We start from the raw sequence: 26,563 nt of genomic DNA on the forward strand, positions 1-26,563 counted from the left end.
AAAAAAAGTAAGTGGAATCAATTTGATTTTGCATTACACATAGTATTTTTGTTCTTTTTGTACGTTTTTAAACTAACACCCCACAGTGTGCATGCTGGAGTACAAGACTTGGAATGTATTTCAAACAGCTAAAGAGCCTTTATCGTGTATTTACACTGCAGGTTGGTATGGGTTTCGGCTAAGCAGTACCTTGTTTATTCTCCCTGGCTGGCATTACAGTTCTGCCCAGCATAAAGTTCTGCTTACATGCATATGCAGAGCTTTTCTCCCAGCTGTTAAATTTAAAATTTTTATAAAGGGAGATGTGAGCACCTGCATTGTAAACATTTATATCAAACCGAGGTAGGTTTAAGTGCGTACTTTTAAGCATGCTGTTTCAAACTCAAGTTTAATTAAACTGTATTCTGGTTGGATGTGACTCCAGATTTATACTGTAGCTTAAGCATCGATGCAAAACAGAGGTATTAAAATTAGAGTAAGTGCCCCCAAATTCAAGCACAGAGATCAAAAGAAAAAGTTGCAAATACTGAAAATCTGAAATATAAAACATGAAAATGCTGATAATATAGAGCAGGCTTATCAGCATCAGTGAGGGGAAAATAGCTAACAGTTTCTTCCTGAAATGTTAGTGTTTTTTCTCTTTTTTCAGTCACTGAAGAAGCTGATGTGTTTTCCGCAGCATTTTCTGTTTTATTTGTAGTTCAAGGAGTGTTTTTTGTTGAAATAATTATTTTCAGATTTGTGTACATATATAATCATGAAATGTTCCTTGGTACAGTATTGTTAAAATCGCTTCATAAACCTTATTAGAAAGTGATTTCTTTAGATATGTGTCAGATTGTCAGCTGCTTTTAAACCTAGTAGATGGTTATTTAAATTCATGAAGCTATGGTAACTATTTTGGCGATATTTATTAGCTGGGACTTTTCAAATCAATTAGTTTCATCTGCAGCCTTTGCAGACAGTCTATCTTGGACTTCCAAAGATTATTAAAGTAGATGACTTCCGTAGTTGATGAGAAAAGGGGAAAAATATTCACTCTAAGAAGATTGATTACAATTAACTTGGAAAAGAATTGCAAACTATTATTTTCTGTTAGGAGTTAGCAAAGCTTAACTATTGTAAGAATATATATAACTTTTTGTCAGTAATTCACTTGTTCATTTACTGTTCAATAACTTGGTTTGGAGGTTAAAGTCTATAACGAGATCTAGTGTAGTGCCATTCGGCTTGTCAAAGACGAGGAGGATCCTATGAAGAGAGAGGATGAACCAGTAGATAAAACAAGCTAAAGGAAAGCTTTCTCTTCATTATCCTCTGTACATTATCAAACTTGTATAGATGTTGGGGCATTAGTAGCCTGAAACACAGTAGTGAAAAATATCTAGTTTATAAAAAGATCCAAAACATCAGTCTTGGTCTAATGACCCTGTCATTCTGTTCTGACATGGAGTGTAGCAGCAAAATGAACTTGCATCTAACATTTTCACTGTGTTTTGTTTTAAATTATGAAAAACATGTTAAAAGTGTAGGTTTTATTTTGGACTATGCTCATGAGAATTATACATTATGCAACAACTAATTTGTAAATCATTATGTTCACTTGAAAACTAATTCCTGTTGGTAGCTTGTCTTCATCTAGAAAATTTAGAGGATGTATGACTTCTGTTGGTTTATGCTATTTAACTGGGAATATAGCAAACCATGCCGCTAATGAATGACAAGGTTTTGTGTTGGTTAAGTTAGTCAGCTTGCATAAATGTTGCAAAAAAAATACAACAGAATGCAAACATGCATTCTTGACTGTAGACAGCACTGAGAAACACCAACAGACTTCAGCATGCTCAGGTCATGCATGCAAATCTTCCTGTCCAGTATTGAGAATGCAAATGGCTAATAAAAAGAGGCTCAATTGGTGAATTTGGGATAGCAAGGAACACCAGGAAGATAGTTTGTGTCCAGACAATTTTTGGGGCCACTATAACCACAAGAAGAGAGGATGGGTTGAATTGCACTGGGGATCGCTCATTTATCATGGATTGGGCAGTAGCTACAGGGCTTGATTGGTCTCCGTCTGAGAGGTATAATGGAGGCCCGCAAAAGCTGCAGTTGTCCTGAAGGCTGTACATTAAATAGCTTTTGGTGGAAAGAATGTCATTGTTAGCAATAACAACATTTTGATAATCTCCACTTGTTTGTTGTTGAACACTGACCAGAAGGGTACTTCATTGTGGACTCCTACCTAGGTGGTGTAATAAGATTAATAGACCAGTAGTGTTACCAAAATTCATAGCAGTAGAAAATGAGGTGATGCAGCAACAGCTTAATTGCAGCACATTGTAATCTGGTTGCCAGTTTGGCTTTGAAAAAAACTCATTTGGAGATGGAGAGTAATTTTTTAGCATGAAGTCAAACCGGCAGCCAACATTTCCTAGGATTCAGTCACAGTTGTGTTAAAAGCTGATCTCTTGTGACATAACTAGTGAGCTTGATATTAGTTCCTCTGACTTATACTTCACTGATTTGGCTGTATATTTCAGATTTGTATTTGCCTTTATTGCTGAAGCACAGTAATTGGATATTTTGATTTTTGAGTCCACTAAACTTTCAACTTCATCTTTTAGCTGTTGCATACAGTAAATGCCTCCTACTTTTCCTTCCTATGTGTAGTACTTTACATTTGTGTGTATCAAATTTCATCTGATATTGTTGCGACTCATTTTGTAGTTCCAGAGCTGTCTTGTCACATTCAACAAATGCTCCTGGTTTGGTATTGTCTGCAAATTTGATTAATTTACATTGAATTTCTGAAGCCAAGTTGTTAATGAAAATTAGAAACAGTAGAGGTCCCAACACTGATCCATGGGACCTGACATCAACACTCACCTCTCCCCAACCACACTGGCATAATTCCTGTAACAAGGACCTGCTGCTTCCTACCCGCCTGCCAATTTCTATTCTGTTTTCAAGTGTTACCATGGAGCCCCATCACCTCAGGTTTGTGCAGAACTTTGTTAAATGGTTGGGTTATCACTTCCTGAAATCAAGGAGGTTAGTCAGGCAGGAAATTGCCCTTCTGAATTCTGTAGGTCAGTATCATGCAGGTAATCAAGCTCCCTTCTGATCAATTCAAATATTTTACCTGATACTAACGTGACTAATGGATCTGTAGTTGCCTGGGTCGGTTTTGTCACTGTTTCTGAAAATGGATGTCATGTTAGCCTATTCCCAATCTACTGGGTCCTCCCCAGTATCCCTCATAATAACAATCAATGCTGTACAAATCTCACCGCTTGCCTCTTAGTACTTGGGAATAAACAACCGCCATTCCTGGATAGGCTGCTGTAATCAAACTGAAGGTGAGAAAATAAATTTTAGTTGAATATTTACTACTTTCTAAAAAGGTACTTTCATTTATCTTGCGTTTTAATCTTTCTGGGAGGAGGGGGGTGAACATGAACGGTAGGATCCTGCCTCTTTACAATGGTGATAGTTGCACAATAATAAAGCAGAATTACTTGCCATTAAGTTCTCAATCTAGAGAAGATGTATTCTCTCGCTGACGCTGCAGTCATTCAACTGTTGCTTTTTAAAGGGATCATATAATTATTGAAATTGACTGTAAAATGTATATCAGTAGTTATCGCTTAACTTCTATAAAAGTATTTATACAGCAAAGAACTTGCTGAAGTATAAATGTTTTAACTTCCAAAAATGGGTCAACCATCAAATATAATTTCAAAAGCTAACCTTATTTTATATCGAAAAGAGAAAAGTAGTAGTTTATGAGCAATTCAAAATAATGCACTTTATTTTAGCAAGCGCATTAAGTTCATATTTTGTATGTTATATAAGCTTTCTTAGCGAATATTTAACAAAAATGTAATTGTCTGTTTTCTAATTCCATTTTAAGGTATTTGTTTTCTGTTAGAGAACATATAAAATATTAATGCAAAATGCTCCGCTAACATAATCTTGGTGTTAAAATGTGAAATCTCCACTGAATATATACCTGTCTCTCTTTTTACACAAATGAGAAAGAAAACATTGGCTTAGAATTTCCTGGAGAATTGCACCATTGTAATTGCTCATCTAAAGCATTGGGTTCGTTTTCCAGTGCAAAAGTGCCAGGGGATTGTGGTGTAAGTGAGTTAAGCCATCATTCACGCCGCCCCATAATTTTCTGCGACATTTGTGCCGTTCCACCAATATCCTTGTCAAAACAGAGAAAAGTTAATGATCACAGTTCTTCCACCCCCACCCCACCCCGTATCAAGTCAGTGGTGATCATGAATTTTCTGGATTTACACTCTGTTTCTTGCTGCAGTCACTTAGGCCGAAACCTGTTGGCGTAGGTGAATGTATCAAGTGCCTGCACTTATTCATAAAATTGAGTGGGTGAGAAATTTGTTTAGGTTTGTTTTTGGGCCTGAAATCATCATCGCACTCCTAACATGCAACAGAAGCTTGATGCTCATCCGAAATGGCAGCGGGAGGGGGGTGAAAATCCTCCTTCTGACTCTACATTAAGGTAAGTTTAAAAAGAAAGAAGTTAACTTTCTGTTGTCGGCGTCCAGAAAAACTGATGCTTCACTACTTTTCTGACCAATTTTGGAGAGGAATCCTTAAACAGGTGTTGGGTCCCTCATTAGCAAATGCCAGAGGCATGTTTAAGACGGCTGCCAGGGATGCCTGAATATCGATCGAGCTAATGTGATATCAGATGTATTTCAGGTGGCCTTTGGCTTGTGAAATTGGACCTTTTTCCTCTGTTTTGTACCTGAGAATTGGCAAAATGAGATCTAATTTTGCCCACTGTTCATTTAATCAGAGACTTTGTGGGTAGCTTAAATTACTAATGTCATCTTCTAAATAAATGATTTTTAAAAATCTTAACTTGGAATGTTGGAAGCTGAATACAGCAGCTGAGTATGACCATAATACAACAACTTCTGTAAGTGATTGGGCCAGAATTTGCTGTAGCAGGGCATCTAATGGCATGCATCCTTCAGCTCAAAAAGTTTTTGCCTACAAAGTTGCTGATAACGGCGCAGCGAGGGAAAGAGGGCATCTGGGACCTGAGTGAACAGGGCAACCAAAAGGGTATCTCCTTAACTAATGAGATTTAAGGATTGGGAAAAAAATACTGGAGGAAGGGTGGATTAGAATGGGTGAATTCAATGTCAAATCAGATACAGAAAGAGAAATAAAGAGGGAAAGAAAGATTGGATTGAGAGAGAGAAAGAGACAGAAAGGAAAAGATTTTAAATTTAAAATTTGACTTTTTTAATCTCCCAGAAAAATTCAAAACCTGAAGGAATGAGACTGCACACTTGTAATCATTACTTTTCAGTGACAGAGCGGTTGACTGGCAGTAATTAATACTTACCATGTCGTTAAAAGGGTACTTACGCTTGTAATGACAAGACTTAACTTTCTGTGGCGACTTTAATGAGCAAATACAGTAAGTTCCTAACAAAACAAAACGGGGCGGCTAACGGCGAGATGCCGTTTTCACGAAGCTAACGGTGGACTCACGCAACTCAGACTGCAACTTTTGGATATTCATATTTAACTGTGCATGTGCATCTGCACCTCACCTGAAGTTGCTGTACCATTTACCCATAAATAACAGTGCGCACAATTAGCCCTGCTGTTATTTTGACAGCAAATTCTGGCCCATTAAGTTTAGTTTAGTGAAAGGATTTTCTGGTCATGACAATATTGATCTGCTTAATCAGTTCAATGATGATGGGGTAAGCTATTGGGTGCCCGGCTCTGAGGGCCCTGATTCGCCATTATGTTCCCTTCGGCGTATTCAGATTAGTTTTCCGGGAAATTTTGCAAAATGTTTGCAACGGGAAGATTGAGGTATGAAACGGTGTAATGAGTGGCATATGTCACCATCCTTGCAGTTCCAGAAAATTCCGTGCCAATGAGATATTAAATTACAAGAGAAACAGTGAGTCCTCTTTAGGTAGAATTTATTTTATTAGCTTCCGGCCTAATGCCACTGCTGATCTTGATCAGCTGGAAGAAAAAGTCTTGCTTTATGGACTGTTGAGACTTTTCAACTGGGGTGCCTTAGAATGTTGTGGCATATCTGGTCAGCTGTTGAACTCCTTTTGTAACTGCTGAGTGAATGTATTAAAATAAATAATGTTGGACAAAGTTTAAAAAATATTGCCAAATCACATGCAGTCCCAGAACTGCAATACTAGAGGGTTTCTCTGTTTTGAAGGTGAATTTGTATAGAGCCACATTTAATGAGTGGTGATTGCTACTGGCCAAATGTTATTACAATGGTTATGAAAGGCCATTTGATCCATCTTAATTCATCCATCTAGAAGCATCCGAAAGATAGCTCCCCCCCCCCCCCCCCCCCCCAGACCATTGCAGAATCCAATTGTTTCTTAAACAATTTTGGGCGTTTTGCTCCCATTACTGTATCCGGAGATCTATTCCACATGTTGGTTGATCTTTTTGTGTGAAAAAGAATTTCCTTATGTCAGTCATGGGATGGAAGAATCAAGATCCCCATCATCCCAAATTAACAAAAGGTGAAGGCGAATATCTAATCATAGGGTGGTGGAATATATCCTACTCATTTCCAGTGTTGAAAAAAAAAGTTAATAAAGTCTGGTGTGCTTTTAAACCTGAGTTTAAATTATGCTGATATCTGAGTAAGGAGAAAAAAAAGTGAAAATTCTTGAGGAATGTGGGGAATAAAGCTCCAGAATGGTGGAGTTTTTGAGTTAGAAAAATTGTACTACTACATGTATGATGCAAATAAGGAACTTAATGTAAACTGCATACTTTCAGCTATTTTGAAATTTCATACAAATCCTTGTTGCAGGAGATTTCTTATTGTTTTGTAGAACATACACTTATAAATTGGGTTGGGGGTGGAAAGAGAGAAAGACCAGTGCTGTTCAGCGGAAGATAAATCTGTTCGTGTGTTTTTCCTATCATTAAAGTCCTGATTTGATTTTTTTTTAAATGGAGTGTCTGAATTAAGTCAGCTTAGACAAGTAGTAGGTTCACAAGAGTAAATGTAAAAGTTCAGTAGCACCCTTAAGATGACCATTTCAGAAAGTGTCAATTAGAAATAGGACCATATAAATGTAATGTTTCCCGTAATAATTTACACTGCTAGCTTGTATCCATATTGTTGAATTTGCTTGTTTGGAAATTACCTTCTGCTTTATTTGTTTTCTCATTACTTGTTTGCTCTAATTATCACACAGCAATGTACTAACATTTATACTGGCTCTTTGCCTTCTCTGCTTAAATATATCTGAATGTTAGGATCTTAAGTTTGTCAAATATTTATATATCACCGATGCCATATTTTAAATGAGTTTAAAATTGGTCATTTTCATGTTAAGTCAAAAATTGATCTTGATCTTGTACATTTATTTTTGTCAAAAATATAAATGTAGAAAATAATTATGACTGCCTTAGCAGGTATTTAAAAATGTTTCCGGCAATTATTGGTATCCGTATTTTTCTAGATTTTAAAGCAAAACATACTTAATCTGTCGAGTCTGTGCTGCAAGGACATTAGTGTTAAAAATATTTTTTTTGTTTTATATGTATGGTAGCATAGTGGTTGTTACTGGACTAATAATCCGGAGTCATGAGTTCAAATTCCGCCACGGCAGCTGGCGAATTTAAATTCAATAAATTAAATTCATTAAATAAAAATCTGGAATTAAAATACTAGTATCAGTAATGGTGGCCATCAAACTACTGGATTGTCGTAAAAACCCATCTGGTTCACTAATGTCCTTTTAGGGAAGGAAACCTGCCGTCCTGACCCGGCCTGGCCTATATGTGACTCCAGACCCACAGCAATGTGGTTGATAATTAATTGCCCTCTGAAATGGCCTAGCAAGCCACTCAGTTGTAAAATCTCGCTACGAAAAGTCATAATAAGAATAAAACCGGACGGACCACCCGGCATCGGACCACTAGGCACCGGACACAATGGCAAACCAAGCCCATGCTAAACAGCGGAAGCTGCTATAGACAGAGTGAAGCGATTCCACAACCAACAGATCAGATCAAAGCTCTGGAGTCCTGCCACATCCAGTCGTGAATGGTGGTGGACAATTAAACAACTAACTGGAGGAGGAGGCTCTGCAAACATCCCCATCCTCAATAATGGCGGAGTCCAGCACGTGAGTGCAAAAGACGAGGCTGAAGCGTTTGCAACCATTCTCAGCCAGAAGTGCCGAGTGGATGATCCATCTCTGCCTCCTCCCGATATCCCCACCATCACAGAAGCCAGTCTTCAGCCAATTCGATTCACTCCACGTGATATCAAGAAACGGCTGAGTGCACTGAATACAGCAAAGGCCATGGGCCCCGACAACATCCCGGCTGTAGTGCTGCAGACTTGTGCTCCAGAACTAGCTGCGCCTTCAGCCAAGCTGCTCCAGTACAGCTACAACACTGGCATCTACCCGACAATGTGGAAAATTGCTCAGGTATGTCCTGTCCACAAAAAGCAGGACATATCCAATCCGGCCAATTATCGCCCCATCAGTCTACTCTCAATCATCAGCAAAGTGATGGAAAGTGTCATCGACAGTGCTATCAAGCGGCACTTACTCACCAATAACCTGCTCACTGATGCTCAGTTTGGGTTCCGCCAGGACCACTTGGCTCCAGACCTCATTACAGTCTTGGTCCAAACATGGACAAAAGAGCTGAATTCCAGAAGTGAGGTGAGAGTGACTGCCTTTGACATCAAGGCAGCATTTGACCGAGTGTGGCACCAAGGAGCCCGAGTAAAATTGAAGTCAATGGGAATCCGGGGGAAAACTCTCCAGTGGCTGGAGTCATACCTAGCACAAAGGAAGATGGTAGTGGTTGTTTGAGGCCAATCATCACGGCCCCAGAGCATTGCTGCAGGAGTTCCTCAGGGCAGTGTCCTAGGCCCAGCCATCTTCAGCTGCTTCATCAATGACCTTCCCTCCATCATAAGGTCAGAAATGGGGATGTTCGCTGATGATTGCACAGTGTTCAGTTCCATTCGCGACCCCTCAGATAATAAAGCAGACCGAGCCCGCATGTAGCAAGACCTGGACAACGTCCAGGCTTCGGCTGATAAGTGGCAAGTAACATTCGTGCCAGATAAGTGCCAGGCAATGACCATCTCCAACAAGAGAGCGTCTAACCAACTCCCCTTGACATTCAACGGCATTATCATCGCCGAATCCCCCACCATCAACATCCTGGGGGTCACCATTGACCAGAAACTTAACTGGACCAGCCATATAAATACTGTGTCTACGAGAGCAGGTCAGAGGCTGGGTGTTGTGCGGCGAGTGACTCACCTCCTGACTCCCCAAAAGCCTTTCCACCATCTACAAGGCACAAGTCAGGAGTGTGATGGAATACTCTCCACTTGCCTGGATGAGTGCAGCTCCAACAACACTCAAGAAGCTCGACACCATCCAGGACAAAGCAGCCCGCTTGATTGGCACCCCATCCACCATCCTCAACATTCACTTCCTTCACCACCGGCGCACAGTGGCTGCAGTGTGTACCATCTACTGGATGCACTGCAGCAACTCGCCAAGGCTTCTTCGACAGCACCTCCCAAACCCACGATCTCTACCACCTGGAAGGACAAGGGCAGCAGGCACATGGGAACACCACCACCTGCACGTTCCCCTCCAAGTCACACACCATCCCGACTTGGAAATATATCGCCGTTCCTTCATCATCACTGGGTCAAAATCCTGGAACTCCCTCCTAACAGCACTGTGGGAGAACCTTCACCACACAGACTGCAGCGGTTCAAGGCGGCGGCTCACCTCCACCTTCTCAAGGGCAATTAGGGATGGGCAATAAATGCCGGCCTCGCCAGCGACGCCCACATCCCATGAACGAATAAAAAAAATATTGCAGATAAACACTTATCCCTAAATTATTAAATCCTTCATTGGTTTATGCAAATTAAAGTAGTCAGTCATGGCTGAAATTAAAAGGCGTCTTTTAATTAGGCTATTTAATTCTTTATGCTGTTACAGAGGGGGATTCAGCCAGGCCTGATGTGTGATATTGAGAACTGAAGGTTATATGCCAATTCAGTAAAAATGAGCTGTACTGGGGATTTGAGATCATGAAGATTAGTTGAAATACAGATGCCCTGCTGTTTTTTTCAGTACAGTACGGACAGGTTTCAGCATTACTTTTCATTCTAAAGGTGGCATTTGTGAAATTTTTGTAGAATTGGAGTGTCTTGTTTGTGGCGTTCCATCAGCGAATTCTGCAAATTGACTACTGTGGCTTGTAGTAATGCTTGCTCTGTGAGTTCAAGGGGTACTGTCTTTGTGGAAAAGTGTTTGTCAAAAACTCTTTTTGTTTTGGAAGGCAGAGAGTCATCATTTTCAGTAGCACATGTGTTTTGGCATGATTTTTGTCATTGTGGTATGTACTTAGTCAATCTGTTTTTAGTGTACATTTGTGCAGTAAATGTATGTCTGTTAGGAATTGCAGTAACTTTGGTTTTAAAAAAAAGTCATTTTGTTTCAGTCCTCTTTGGCCAGAAGCTACTGCTCTCAATGATGACTCTTTCTTAGGCTAAGGAAACAAATAAACACTTTTTTTCTGACTTTTCTACATTGCCAGTCCTCTCCATTAAGCAGCCCAAGCTATGGAAATAGGTTGAAGGCTCCTTGTGTTACCTTTTTTGAGTTCAGTTTTTATACTTTCATTGGAAGCTGGTTTGACAATAAAACAAGATTTGTTAAAATAGGTTTAAACTTTCATATGATTTTTCCTTTGATGCAATAATTGCCTGACATAGTGTGAAACCTTCAGGATCAGACCACAAGAAGTCTCCTGAGGCGGCAGCAACAACTTGCCTTCAACATTGCAAGGTGCTTTTCAGGAGCATAATCAGATGAAAATTGACACTGAGCCAAAGGAGATATTAGGGCGAATGGCTAAAAGCTTAGTCCAAGAGGGAGGTTTTAAGAATTGTCTTAAAGGAGGAGAGAAAGGTGGAGAGGCAGAGGGGTTTAGGGAGCAAATTCCAGAGCTTAGGGCATAGACGACTGAAGGCACAGCCATCAATGGTGGGGTGAAGGGAGTGGGGGATCCACAAGAGGCCAGAGTTGGAGGAGCAGAGTTCTTGGAGGGTTGTTGGGCTAGAGAAAGTTAGAGATAGGAAGGAAGAGGCCATTGAGGGATTTGAACATGAGGATGAGAATTTTAAAATTCTCATCGTTTGTGAACCGGGAGCCAATATAGGCCAGTGAGCACAGGAGTGATGGGTGAACGGGACTTTGTGTGAATTAGGATTACTTTGTGCTTTACAATCCCAATATGAGTAGCTGTCCAGTGCTTTTGTTTTAATAAATGTATTTACTATGCTACTGCAAATGGTAGCCCTGATTTCAATAGCAAGGATAAAGGCGTGGCTCTGCTGTCTTCAGAGGATATGGAAAGTCCTCAAGGTATTTGTATTACTGTTTGGTGGCACCTCCAAATGCTTTGCCACCTTGTCAGTAGTATGAACATAAGTCCTTGCAGTTGGGTGCAGATGCAGCCATATGTTCTGGCCGCTGGTGAGGTGAGTGACTCAAATAAAACTGGAACCACGTTTCAAAAAAGTGGCTTAAAATTACACCAGAATCAGTCAAACTTTCACGTATATGTTTATATAGCGTCTTCCACGTTCTCGGGACGTCCCAAGCACTTCACAGACAATTAAGTTCTTTTTGAAATGTAGTCACTATTGTAATGTAGGGAGACGTGGTAGACAGTTTGCACATAGCAAGGTCCCACAATCGGCAATGAGATAATCTGTTTTTGTGTTAGTTGAGGGATAAATGTTGTCCAGACACCGAGCGAACTTCCCTGATTTTCTTCGAAAAGTGCCATTGCATCTTTTATATTCACTCAAGAAGGCAGACATCTCGTGGCTTAACATCGCATCCAAAAGACGGCATTCCCAACAGTGCAGCTTTCCTAAGTGCTGCACTGAAGTGTCAGCCTAGATTGTGTACTCACGTCTCTGGAATGGGGCTTGAACCCTCGACCTTCTGACTCAAAGGCAAGAGTACTATCGCTAAACCAAGGCAGCCACACTTTCTCTTCCATCGTCTGGTTTCTCTACAAAATGCACTTGTCCCCTAATTGAGAGGATAGACAGGTAGTTTTCTCCAGACCGCTACTAATGTCCCCATTTTCATTCCTTCAAGTCCAAAGTACACTTTTTTTCCTAACTGACGTAGACATTTATTGCCAGTTCTGGCTTGACCAAATCAAATTCTACCAAGTATCCCTCCTCTGCCAAAATAGTTCACTACCGTAGGATCATTCTAGAAATTGATAAACTATGTGCCTCTTCACTACTACCAACTGCTTCCAAGAAGTGCGAGAAAGTCCTTCACAAAGATAGAGAGGGAGGAGGGGTGGGAGATGGAGGGGGTTAGGACTGGATGAGCTGAGACAAGTGGAGAGATTTAAACACCAGGATGAGAATTTTAAATTTGAGGCATTGAAATGCTGGGAGCCAATGTAGTCCAGAGGTGATGAGTGAGCGGGTATAGGGTAGGATCCAGGCAGCAGAGTTTTGGATGAGTTGAACTTTACAGTGACTGGAGAATGATAGCAGAGCATTGGAGTAATTGAGTCTGGAGTTGACTAAGATACAAGTCAAGGTTTCAGTGACAGGCTAAGATGGGGCGGAGACGAGGGAATGTTACGGAGGCAGAAGTAAGTGGAAATGGAGAGATTATGGGATTGGAAACTCAGCTCGGATTGCCATGGCCGCAATCAGTATAGTTCTGGCAAAGACGGTTGCTGGGGAGGAGAATAGAGTCAGTGGCAAGGGTGCAGAGTTTAGCTGGAAGAAATTATGGTTCTTCCAAGCTATCGTTCAAAGAATGACAAAAATCCTTGGCTTTTGGGTGTCAGGGATCATTGATATCCAGGCCAAGTGTAGGAAATTCGTTTTATTCCGACATGTATCTTACTGCTCCATGATGCAGTGCCATATTGGTACTTTCCATTGTACTGGTAGAATTTTATGTTCCTAATTATGTCCACTGAATATCAGAACTTGGCATGTCTTTTTTTCTTGACACATGATGATGGCATGGATTGAAACCAAAACAAAAATAGATTTTAGATTCCTGTTTGAGGTATCCTGGAAGCTGAGCATAAAATGTATACAAAATATATTGGATCTGATTCATTCTCATTGGTATTTTTGTTGCAAGTAAAGTTTTGAGACAATGCTGATTGGGTGGGTGGGGGGGTGAAATGGTAGTTTTGCTGCAGGCGATAGTACTAGCTGTGTGTGCTTTGATGTAATTGAAGAGGTATGTTGAATATACTGCCAATCTCTTTCAATTCCGATCCCCTCCCCCACCAATTTGTTGACTTCAGTATTATGAAAAGGAGACCTTGAACCTGGCACTGTCCTCCAGTAGGCAACTTGGAGATAATGCAAACTACATGTGTTTAATTATTACTACTTCAGTGGCACAACTGACATCATTGTGATTTTTGCATCGACAACACTGCAGACCACATTAAAATATCCTTTGTATTATGATGACTCAGTGCACTGTAATTGAAAACTTTTAAATTCTAGTTTGGGAAAATGTCACTCTGCGATTTCACCTTATATTTAAAGTTCCTATTTTTTGCTTTGTGTAATTAGTAAAGCTTTATATCTTTGATTATAACATAAAATTGATTTATTTTAAATTAAAATCTTATTGTTGGGTCTGAAGGTTCTTTTGTAAATGTACAACTCCAATGAAGAATTTTTTGGCTTAGACAAACAAATTCATAAAATTAAACTTCCATTGATTTATGAGACTCTTAATTTCTCTCTGTGAACCCGCTGATGTGTTAGGATTTTACTCAAAACCCAGATAAGTGTTAGATAATGGATGTGATGCAAGAATTAGATATTTTGTTGACTTTATTACTGATGATTTTGCAGTCACCTAGGAGAGGCTGCCGATTTCAGTTGTTCAACCAGGTCAGAGGCTAGGTATTCTGCGGCGAGTGACTCACCTCCTGACTCCCCAAAGCCTTTCCACCATCCACAAGGCACAAGTCAGGAGTGTGATGGAATACTCTCCACTTGCTTGGATGAGTGCAGCTCCAACAACACTCAGAAGCTCGACACCATCCAGGACAAAGCAGCCCAATTGGCACCCCATCCACCACCCTAAACATTCACTCCCTTCACCCCCGACACACTGTGGCTGCAGTGTGTACCATCCACAGGATGCACTGCAGCAACTCGCCAAGGCTTCTTCAATAGCACCTTCCAAACCCGTGACCTCTACCACCTAGAAGGACAAGAGCAGCAGGTACATGGGAACAACACCACCTGCACGTTCCCCTCCAAGTCACACACCATCCCGATTTGGAAATATATCGCCGTTCCGTCATCGTCACTGGGTCTAAATGCTGGAACTCCCTTCCTAACAGCACTGTGGGAGAACCTTCACCACACGGACTGCAGCGGTTCAAGAAGGCGGCTCACCACCACCTTCTCTAGGGCAATTAGGGATGGGCAATAAATGCCAGCCTCGCCAGCGACTTCCACATCCCATGAACGAATAAAAAAAATTAAAATGTTTAACATGATTGAAATAAAAACAGAAAATGCTGGAAATACTGAAAGGTCTATGACCTGAAACGTTAACCCTACCTTCCTCTCTTCACAGATGTTGACTGACCTGCCAAGTGTTTCCAGCATTTTTGCTTTTATTTCAGATTTCCAGCATCTGCAGTATTTTGCTTTTTTGATCATCATTTACACATTTTCACTTTTTTAAGAACATGTCCGGTTTCAGGGTTCATGTAATATAAATTCAAACGGTCTATTCCCATGCTGGAATTTGTAGAAGACGTAAACAGTTATGCTACTACAGTTTAAGTACAGCTTGTAATTATCTGCTATTTAATAATTGTACTTACAAACTTAAACATTTTGCCTGTAAATCGTTTGTGAAGTAGAAATTTGGGACTAATAATTTTTAAATTTATTGACTTTATTAGCTGACATCAATGTTAGAGGGTCACCATAATCGGGGTCAGTTTAAAATGGAGCTTTTTGTCCCCATTATTTTTTAATAAAATGTTTGAGATTTAGTGTTAGAAGTTGTAATAAACTGCATACGTTAGCTTGCAACTTCTGTAAATGACTGCAAAATCATTAATCCTAAATCTTGTGTGTGCACATGAGCAAAGTTTTGTACTGGGAGAGCCTATAAATTCTAAAGTGCAAAGGTCAGGGGTTTGTTTTACGTGCCGTATATTTTTCTCTTTCTTTCCACGTTTATGATTGAAAATTTTAACTGGCTCATCTCCACTTTGTGAATGACCCAGGTGAGGAATCATTGCTTTGTTCAATTGTGTAGTCTGTTTCGTACCAGCTCTACCTGCAGCCTGGTTCATGATTAGTGTAGTATGTACGAACTGAACTTTTTTTTTCAATTACATATACAGTTGACAAGGTGAAGAGGAGAGGGTGCTTGGTGCACATTTACGTTCCAAATATTGGGCTCTGATGACCAAAAGGGAAAATTGTTACTTTCATCTTTTTAGTTCTCAAAAGAATAAAATATGAAGGACAGGAAGCGATGAGTAATTTTTTTTTCTTGTACTCCTTATTCCTTTAACTACTATTCTATAGACGTGCATCTGGTCAGTTGTGAAATATTGATAACGGTGGAGAAGTAGGAAGTGGGCTAAGAAGCTAAAGGGGAGTAAAATTGGGTGGGGAAAATAGCTTAGTAATTCATCCAAATTGTTTATTATTGCACCCTTCTAATTTTTTTTGCTTGTTTCTGTTTGGTTAACAGATCTTAATTCAATACTTAAAATATTTTCTGTTGTGAAGCAGTACTTAAAGATTTATTTTCTAAACTTGTCACAGTACTGACAGGTTTTTTTTATTAAGCAAAGTAATTTAACCTAATGTGTTCTATTTAATTAAAGTTGCAATGGAAGAGCTTCATAGCCTGGATCCTCGACGGCAAGAGTTGCTGGAGGCAAGGTTTACAGGTGGTGTGAGTACTGGGAGTGGAAGTGGAAGCACAGGAGCTAAAGTAAGTCTGGTTTACTTCATAAAATCAAAAGCGAAATACTATGGATTCAGAAAAACAGAAATAAGAACATAAAATGCTGGAAATACTCAACAAGTCAGGCAGCATCTCGGGGGGGGGGGGGGGAACAAGCAGAGTTAATGTTTCAAGTCCATGACCCTTTGTCAGAACTGGAAGAAGTTGAAGATTAAACGGTTTTTAAGCAAGTACAGAGCCAGGGAAAGGAGGGGAGGGGAGGAAAGAACAAAAGGGAAGGCCTCTGATAGGGTGGAGGGCAAGAGTGATTAAATGACAAAAGGAATGATGGTGCAAAGCAAGGAAAGTGGTAATGGGACAAGTAAAGAAACAAAAGATGGGTCTAGAGGAGCTGTAAATGGCAACATCAGAACCATTACCAGTACCTGCTGTCCAAAAAAAATTGGAGCAGTGGTTATGATCTGAAGTTATTGAAATCATTGTTGAGTTCTGAAGGTTGTAAAGTGCCTAATCGAAAGATGAGGTGCTGTTCCTCAAGCTTCCGTTGAGCTTCATTGGAACAGTGTAAGAGGCCGAGGACAGAGTGGGAGTGGGACGGGGAATTAAAATGGCAAGCGACCGGCAGGTCAGAGTCACACTTGTGGACTGAGCAGAGGTGCTCAGCAAAGTTATCACCCAAGCTGTGTTTGGTCTCCCCAACGTAGAGAAGACCGCATTGTGAGCAACGAATACAGTATACTAAATTGAAAGAAGTACAAGTAAATCGCTGCTTCACCTGGAAGGAATATTTGGGGCCCTGGACAGTGGGAAGGGAGGAGGTGTTGCATCTCTTGCGCTCGCACAGGAAGGTGCAGTGGGGAAGAGAGTGGGCGTTGGGGGTGATGGAACAATGGACAAGTTTGCTGCGGTGGGAGTGGACCCTTCTGAATGCTGAAAGGGGAAAGCAAGATGGTATTTGGTGGTATCGCGCTGAAGGTGGCGGAAATGGCGGAGGATTATACGTTGAATGTGGAGGCTGGTGGAATGGAAGGTGAGGACAAGAAGTACCCTATCATGGTTCTGGGAGGGGGTGAGGGCAGAAGTGTGGGAAATGGGACAGACACGGTCAAGGGCCCTGTCAACTACAGTGGAGGGGAATCCTTAGTTGAGGAAAAAAGGAAGACATTTCGGAAGCACTAGTGTGGAAGGTGGTATCGTCAGAGCAGATGTGACTGAGAAACTGGGAAAAGGGAATAGATTCCTTGCAGGAAGCGGGGTGGGAGGAAATGTAATCAAGGTAGCTGTGGGAGTCAGTGGCCTTAATAGTTATTGGTTGACAGCCTATCCCCAGAAATGGAGATAGAGAAGTTGAGGAAGGGAAGAGTTGGAGACGGACCACGTGAAGGTGAGGGAAGGGTGGAAATTGGAAGCAAAGTTGAAGTAGTTTTCCAGTTCAGGGTGCGAGCAGGAAGCAGCACAGATAGTCATTAATGTACTGGAAAAAGAGGTAAGGGAGGGGATCTGACTGGAACAAGGAATGTTCCATGTATCCTACAAAAAGGCAGGCATAGCTAGGACCCATACGGGTTCCCATAGCGACACCTTTTATTTGGAGGAAATGAGTGGAGTCAAAGGAGAACCAAACACATCTTCCCCTCCACTCCCTTCTCAGCATTCTGAAGGGACCGCTCCCTCCATGATATCCTGGTCCATTCTTTCATCACCCCCAATACCCGCTCTCTTCCCCACAGCACCTTCCTGTGTGAGCGCAGGAGATGCAACACCTGCCCTTTCACCTCCTCCCTTCCCACCATCCAGGGCTCCAAACACTCCTTCCAGGTGAAACGACAATTGATTTGTACTTCTTTCAATTTAGTATGCTGTATTCGTTGCTCACAAAGCGGTCTCCCTTACATTGGGGAGACCAAACGCAGATCGCTTTGCTGAACACCTCCGCTCAGTCCGCACGCGTGACCCTGACCTGCCAGTTGCTTGTCATTTTAATTTCCTGTCCCACTCCCACACTGACCTCGGCCTCTTACACTGTTCCAGTGAAGCTCAACGAAAGCTCGAGAAATAGCACCTCAACTTTCAACTACAACCTTCTGGACTCAACAATGATTTCAATAACTTCGGATCATAAAAACATAAGAAGCAGGAGTGGGTCATAGGGCTGATCTTCGACCTCAACTTCTCTTTCCTGCCCGATCCCCATATCCCTTGATTCCCTTAGTGTCCAAAAAACTATTTATCTCAGTCTTGAATATATTTAAGGACTGAACATCCACAGCCCTCCGGGGTAGAGAATTCCAAAGATTCACGACCCTCTGAGTGAAGAAATTCCTCCTCATCTCATTACTAAATCGCTCACCCCTTATCCTGAGACTATGCCCCCTAGTTCCAGACTCTCCAGCTAGGGAAAATAGCCTCTCTGCATCTACCCTATCAAGCCCTCTAAGAATTTTATATGTTTCAATGAGATCACCTCTTGTCTAAACACCAGAGAATATATCATAACCACTGCTCCCACTTTATTGGACAGCAGGTGCTGGTAATGGTTCTGATGTTGCCAATTACAGCTCCTCCCAGACCAATCTTTTGTTTCTTTATTTATCCCATTACCACCCCCCTTGCCTTGCACCATCATCCCTTTTGTCATTTAATCACTCCTGCCCTCCACCTCATCAGAGACCTTCCCTTTTGTTCTTTACCTCCCCCCTTTCCCTGGCTTAGAAACCATTTAATCTTCAACTTCTTCCAGTTCTGTTGAAGAGTCATCGACCTGAAAGGTTAACTCTGCTTGTTTCTCCACAGACGCTGCCTGACTTGCTGAGTATTTCCAGCATTTTCTGGTTTACTTCATAGTTTGTTTTGGGGGAAGGGTATTGTAGGGACAAAAGACCCAATCTGTTCTTTAATTTGGGGAAATTCCTTTTTATTTCCTCACGATTTAATTTTATATTTAACTCAGTGGGCTCTTTTTCCTAAAGAAATTTCAGGCTTGAACCATTGTTTTCTTTACAAAGCCATCATTTATTATATACTAGAAAATCAACATTAAAAACAAACAGCATCTTCGGTTCATGCACGATTAGAATTGCTTCAAAAACAATTTTAAAAAAAACACATGACTTCCTAAAATGCATACCCTTTTGGAAAACAAAGTCTGTTTTGGATTAACCCCTTAACAAAAGTTTATGTAGTCACGGTTGGTTCAGGCTTGTCGAAGCCCTCTAGATATTTTGATGGACACAGGTTGTGGTGCAGCACATAGTTTTCTCTTGTAGTCAGGTCACCCATTCCAGAAACTATCTCTAAGCCTGCATGCGGTAGAAAGGGATGAGGTAGCTCAGAGCGGTGAGGAAACACACTACCCTTACATGGTTGGGATTTTTAGTCCGTTTAATTTTGAATCACACGTCTGGGGTGGCTGCTTGCCAACAATAGGCTTCTCACATATAATCCCAGGATTGATTGACACTCCATTTGTTTTCTTAGAGTGTCTTTCATGTAGCCAAGTTACATGGATCTCCAGCCGATCTGGAGCCAGGTTTTGTAAGTTACTATGGTGATCTGTTCTTCTGTGTGGTCTTTAACAAGGTGTAATTTAACAGTCCTTTTTATTTCAGCCTGCAGGAGCTGATTTTCCATTTGTCTAACTTCTGTTTATCATATGTATTTTTACTACAGTGTGTTGAGAAAATCTGTTCCAGCACATTTCAAAGCACCATAAGTAATAATTCCAGTTTAATGTGTCAATGAGATGAATGTGATATTAAATGTCTGACCACAAATTTGGCAACCATATCAGACATTAAAACTAATAAAAGACTAAAAAGTATACTAATTTATGTGATTAGAACACAGATTTCCAAAATATGCATAACTGGATAAATGGCTGTATACCTGCCCTTGTAATTCTCATTATAGATCCTTGTTTCCACTCTTTTTTGTTTACTTCTCAAAACAGGCTTTAACAAATAATGAATGTTCTAACCACAGTTTTGGAAGTCTTGGATCATTAAGTGACAAAGAGTCAGAGGTATGTATGGAGTTTTAATTTTAGCTGTACTTTTTCTTAGTTTAGAAGATACTAGACTTATGGATTGTGGGATTTGAATTCACATTTAACTTTAGAAAGTGGCATTGCACTATGCTTATTGATCAAAATACTGTTATAGCAAACATAGGAAAATAACTGAAAATAACATTTTCCAATCTAGAGAGAAGTACTTCAGTTAGGTTCCTTTAGTGCTTTAAGTATCTAATTATAACTTATTTACATGGTTTTGTATTCATAGCACCCTGTGATGATACTCAAACATATAAAACAGTGAAATGTTTTATAGGGTTTGATTTTGCAATGTGTCACATGATAATTTATAACCTTGCTTGCCTCCTCTTGTATCTAATTCTGTGGTTTTTCATTGTTATGTTTTTGGTTCTTTATAATGTTTGTGTCTCCTTCTATTCTGCATTATATGATTCATAATCACAGAAAACCTGAACAGAGTTGGAGAATTGTGTTGATGAATAGCCAGGTTTAAATTGGGTCCTCTTGGCAGCACGTGTGCTAGACCGCAAGGGCGTTCTTACAAGTCCCTCTCTGTTTCACTCCTAGTATTTTTAAACCCACAGGCAGAAGAGTTTTTTGTTTACTGGACTGCTTTCTTCTTTAGGTGATGTAGATTGATCATCCTTTTGGAAAATAGAACTGAACAAAATACACAAGCTGTATCTAACTCTCATAGCAATCAGCACACATAAAATAATTAACTCTAAAGGCTCACACAATATATTGCTTTAGTACAGCTAGATTTTCTCTTGCAGTTTAGTTAGTATTGGATATCATTGGTGCTTTCGTTGGTAAAGCAAATGCTTGATAATCAATATATAGAAACTGCTTACTCCATGCTGAACACATACAGATGTACATATGCTGTATATTAAGTAGTGGTAATACATTAACTGCAAGTAGTATCTTTGTTTTTATATCTTGTCTTTGATATTGGATGCTCGTATAATTTTAAATTGTTAATAGTAGAATAACCAGGACTTTTCATCAGTATCTCCACATGCAGCTAAGATAAATCATGATGTGGAGATGCCGGTGATGGACTGGGGTTGACAATTGTAAACAATTTTACAACACCAAGTTATAGTCCAGCAATTTTATTTTAAATTCACAAGCTTTCGGAGATTTTCTCCTTCCTCAGGCAAATGTTTCAAGAGCTCCTTGAAGCCTACGCATTTATACATATTGAACAATACATGGTGTTTACAGACTGCCCCTGCAACTGCCCGTTGCCAAGGCAATCACCGTGTTCAGACAGAGAGGTGTCACCTGCAGAACCCCCGAATACACATTCAACAAAAAAACAAACAGGGAAAAAAAACAGAGAAAAAAAAACAGAGAGAGGCAGAAACATCCGGAAGGCAGAGAGAGCCAGCAAATGACCCATTATATTAAAAACAGATAACATTTGTTCGCTGGTGGGGTAACGTGTAGCGTGACATGAACCCAAGATCCCGGTTGAGGCCGTCCTCATGGGTGCGGAACTTGGCTATCAATTTCTGCTCGACGATTTTGCGTTGTCGTGTGTCTCGAAGGCCGCCTTGGAGTACGCTTACCCGAAGGTCGGTGGATGAATGTCCATGACTGCTGAAGTGTTCCCCGACTGGGAGGGAACCCTCCTGTTTGGCGATTGTTGCGCGGTGTCCGTTCATCCGTTGTCGCAGCGTCTGCATGGTCTCGCCAATGTACCATGCTCTGGGGCATCCTTTCCTGCAACGTATGAGGTAGACAACGTTGGCCGAGTCACAGGAGTATGAACCATGCACCTGGTGGGTGGTGTCATCTCGTGTGATGGTGGTATCTGTGTCGATGATCTGGCATGTCTTGCAGAGGTTACCGTGGCAGGGTTGTGTGGCGTCGTGGACGCTGTTCTCTTGAAAGCTAGGTAGTTTGCTGCGAACGATGGTCTGTTTGAGGTTGGGTGGCTGTTTAAAGGCGAGTAGTGGAGGTGTGGGGATGGCCATAGCGAGGTGTTTGTCCTCATTGATGACATGTTGAAGGCTGCGGAGAACATGGCGTAGTTTCTCCGCTCCGGGGAAGTACTGGACGACAAAGGGTACTCTGTTGGTTGCGTCCCGTGTTAGTCTCCTGAGGAGGTCTATGCGATTTTTTGCTGTGGCCCGTCGGAACTGTCGATCGATGAGTCGAGCGTCATATCACTTCAGCAGTCATGGACATTCATCCACCGACCTTCGGGTAAGCGTACTCCAAGGCGGCCTTCGAGACACACGACAACGCAAAATCGTCGAGCAGAAATTGATAGCCAAGTTCCGCACCCATGAGGACGGCCTCAACCGGGATCTTGGGTTCATGTCACGCTACACGTTACCCCACCAGCGAACAAATGTTATCTGTTTTTAATATAATGGGTCATTTGCTGGCTCTCTCTGCCTTCCGGATGTTTCTGCCTCTCTCTTTTTTTTTCTCTGTTTTTTTTCCCTGTTTGTTTTTTTGTTGAATGTGTATTCGGGGGTTCTGCAGGTAACACCTCTCTGTCTGAACACGGTGATTGCCTTGGCAACGGGCAGTTGCAGGGGCAGTCTGTAAACACCATGTATTGTTCAATATGTATAAATGCGTAGGCTTCAAGGAGCTCTTGAAACATTTGCCTGAGGAAGGAGAAAATCTCCGAAAGCTTGTGAATTTAAAATAAAATTGCTGGACTATAACTTGGTGTTGTAAAATTGTTTACAAAAGATAAATCATGAAAGCTTTGATTTTAGTATGTTTTTAGTCTTAGTGATGATGGGAGATGTATTGTGCATCTCACCCCAGGTTAGCTGCCAGTCATTCTTTGGTTGTCTGACATCAAATTCTCTGCAAAATTAAGTTCTTGGAGCACTCACAAAGACAGTCCTCCTTGTGTCCTTGACAATACTCCCTGCTGTTAGCTCTGTGGTACTGTTTGTTGTAGCACCACCTTGCAGCAATTATTTTAGTGCTGCCCAGTACCCCCTTCTCTGATCCTTATTGCTGGTGGGTCTTTTGTTTTTTCCTTACCAATTTTCCTGAAGATGCTGACTCTTTGCTGGGGTTTAAGTGCAAGTTGCCCTCCTGTACCTCACTCAAGTGGCTATTATTGATGTCTGCACCTTGACACAGATGCATCACAACTGAGTTTGATCCTTTCTTCACCTAATATCTGACTTGCAGCAGGGTTTTCTGATGACAACTGCAGTGCCTCTATCATCACCTCAACTGAGATTGCCTAGCAGTATAGGATGAATCTGGGAGCTTCCTAGCCTATATGGCTCAGCTACTCACTGGCTCAACTTTTTTAATTCAATGAGGAACCCACTATTGGCACACAGTTTTTACTCTTCTAATTTAATATTATGGCAATACTGATTTCAGGTTCTCTTTGCATTATTTTCAGAAACCATGTTAGTATTGATGAGCATAAATGCTTATTACGTAATATTTTTAGCGCTGAGCATGATTTTGGAGTTCTACCTAGGCATAATTTCTCTGTAGTTAGATTTTGGACCCAAATTGATGAGCTTCAAATGTCACTCCATTCCTGTGGATTGCTGTTATCTGCAGAAATCTTGGTCCATGTCTGTAATCACTTCAATATTTTGCACTTCTTACATTTGTGAGTAATCATGCAAAATAGTTGTCTAGCCACTTGGTGTCTGCAATGACTCCTTGCTATTAATGGCCCCTCTGTGGGAGGAGGAGCCTCTTTTCCACTTCAGTTTCCAAAGTTCTCATTTGGAAATTTGCTGCTACCACCATTTGTACCTTCCGTGGCTCCATTGGACCTATGCTGTGGCCCTCTCTTCATACCACAGTGGCGTACCTACTATGGCATAACTCCCATGGCTGTCATTGGTGCCAGTGGCTGGGTATGGACTTGACAGGCAAGTACCATTCATTTTCAAGAATAGTTGATTTGGTCAATGAGTTGTTGTCTACTCCTTACTAGATTCTGAATTCCGTGGCCATTGTCTTGTTGATTGTTAACCTGTACGTTTTGTGAGATCTGTGTATTGACTTTTGAACGCAGCTGTCATGTTTTGGGATTTGACTCGAGGTGATCTTGGTGTAATATGTTAGAAATGCTACTATTAAGTTAAATTTAGCTCTCAATGAATTAAATTCACTGGACAGCAAGGCTGGGAATTGTGGATTAGGATTGAAACAGGATCTCTGAACCAGCATGCTCCAGGCGATGAAAGCTACTTTGGACATTTAAGAGTTTGAAGCATTGTAGGGCATGTTTTAATACTGTCTGTAATTGTTACATTTGTTCAGCCATGCGTATTCTGCAGAATAAACCAGCTCTTGATTTTTGTCATCAACCACTTCTTGTCAGAGTGTAGATCAGTTCTGCCTATGAGAAGATTGAAGGAGCACACATAGGGGCACATGCAAATTCAGCGCCCAATTTATATGTAAAGGAGGACGTATTGTTACATCCCTGGATTACACTATCGTATCTAAGTAGATATTGGTAGTGTGAACCATCACCAAATCGTAAGGGACGTGGGATCCGCTTCCTGGAGCAATTGATGTCACTGAACTTGCAGACCCAAATTTGTAACAGCAGCATGCAGGCCATTCTTAAGCATCAGTTATGTTAACCAAAAATGGCCCTGTAGGCATTTGCATTATGTGTACAGTCCCAAGTCAGATAGCCTGGCTTCTTAGCCACTTAAAGTTTGTGAATAGGTTCAAATAATTTTGTTCCAATGCCGTTTACTGGATAAAATTATTTGTGGGCTAGCACCAGCAGTTCTAAAAGTAATCATTTTGCATTTAGTACTTTTTAGCCAATACATTTTCCAATGGTTGGGAAAAGATCCTTGCAAATCAGTGGGATTTGAAGCTGCTTCACTGGAAGTATCTAGGTAAGCGGGAGCGCATAAGCCATTTAATTTGCTAGCAACTGTAGCCTTTGGCAGCTTTATCGTCCAGCATTGTTTATATTAAGGACATAAGAAAATGCAGAACAAGAAAGGGCCATTTGACCTATCAAACTTGCTCCATCCAGAGCCCATATTTGATTATTTTATCATGAACATCTCTCCCACGCCAAATGTTGATCCGCTGTTTCGTGGAACACCAAGCTCCTTTCCTTAACTCCGAGACACAAATGAAGCAGTGTTATTAATATCTCTATGTAGCCTCAATATCTCTTTCAATAGATATCAGTCCGGTTCCTTTTCAAGGTGCAATTGACTTGCTACTTACTGTCCAGTATCCTTTTTGTGGGGGTAGGGGGAAGTTTTATATTCTAATCTTTAACTTGTGAGGCAACACTGTTGGAGGTGCAGCTGAAAGCCGCATACTTTGATGGCATGCACCACCTTCAACGTCTTTGCTAGATTTATATTAGTGGCTTCCCACTGATGGCAACCATGCCATTAGCAGCAAACGCCTAACATAAATAGGCTATTAAATCCAGTAAACCGAAGACTTGAGCTAATGAAGTGTCTAACCACCTGGAAGAATTTACATACAGCACTGCAGCTAGAAATGTGAAAACATACTGGACAAATACAGTCGGCATACCAAAAAACATCTATTTTTTAATTTAAAAAAAATTATGACTGCTTTGTGTAGAATGGCCATAAAATATGTTAGTTTTAATGGCAATGCTACATGCATGGACTGAGAATTTTTAGGGAGAGCTCTTCAGCATCTAAATGTTTTTCATGCAGTTTTTCCCTATTATTTGCACAGCTGTTTTGGTCATAGTCATTCTTTTGTGGCACTATTTGTTTATAACGATCCTTTATAATTTTTTCAAACCCTTATGATTTGATCTATAGTGAAGAATCATTTAAAGCATATGTTTATCATGGCTTTAAATGTTTATAATACTAGCTGAGTGGTAGAGGTGGTTTATACTGATTCACAAGTCAGGCCTCAGGTTGCGACTTATGCACTAAATTTGTTGTTATATGTGAATAGTAATGGATTTCTCAGTTTTACAGGACTTCAAAGTTTGAATGGAACATTGTATATTTACATTCAGGATTCTTTCTTTACCACCCTCGCACCCCCTCCCCCCCCCAAAATAATCATGAATCTCTAGTCAGTATTAATTTAATGTACTTTGGAGCCAAAGCTTTATTAATTTCTTAATGTAATGCTCAAACATTTAGAAAGGTGGTAGCTCAGGTTGTTATCTGTTTTGAGAAGTACTGCCTTACAGGCAGGGAGTTCGGAAGGGCTGCTCTTGCACTCCACCTACCAACATGTTACATAGCTGCATAAGAACATGAGAAATAGGAGCAGGAATAGGCCATACGGCCCCTCGAGCCTGCTCCGCTATTCAGTCAGATCATGGCTGATCTTGGACCTCAACTTCACTTTCCTGCCCGATCCCCATGTCCCTTGATTCCCCTAGAGTCCAAAAATCTAACCATCTCAGCCTTGAATATATTCATTGAGCATCCACAGCCCACTGGGGTAGAGAATTCCAAAG

At 40.9% G+C, this 26,563-nt stretch overlaps 1 protein-coding gene across 5 annotated transcripts in view; it reads left to right on the forward strand.

Annotated features, from left to right (window-relative positions):
* LOC137323691 (serine/threonine-protein kinase tousled-like 1) overlaps positions 1-26,563 on the forward strand; it is a 180,469-nt gene that overhangs the window by 59,115 nt on the left and 94,791 nt on the right. For all 5 annotated transcript variants that reach the window (XM_067987483.1, XM_067987481.1, XM_067987479.1 and 2 more), the window contains 2 exons: positions 15,991-16,100; positions 20,023-20,094. In XM_067987483.1, the coding sequence (XP_067843584.1) occupies positions 15,991-16,100; positions 20,023-20,094 (182 nt within the window). The remainder of the gene's footprint in view (positions 1-15,990; positions 16,101-20,022; positions 20,095-26,563) is intronic.

The sequence above is a fragment of the Heptranchias perlo genome, chromosome 7 (assembly GCF_035084215.1).
Source record: "Heptranchias perlo isolate sHepPer1 chromosome 7, sHepPer1.hap1, whole genome shotgun sequence".
NCBI lineage: Eukaryota > Metazoa > Chordata > Chondrichthyes > Hexanchiformes > Hexanchidae > Heptranchias > Heptranchias perlo.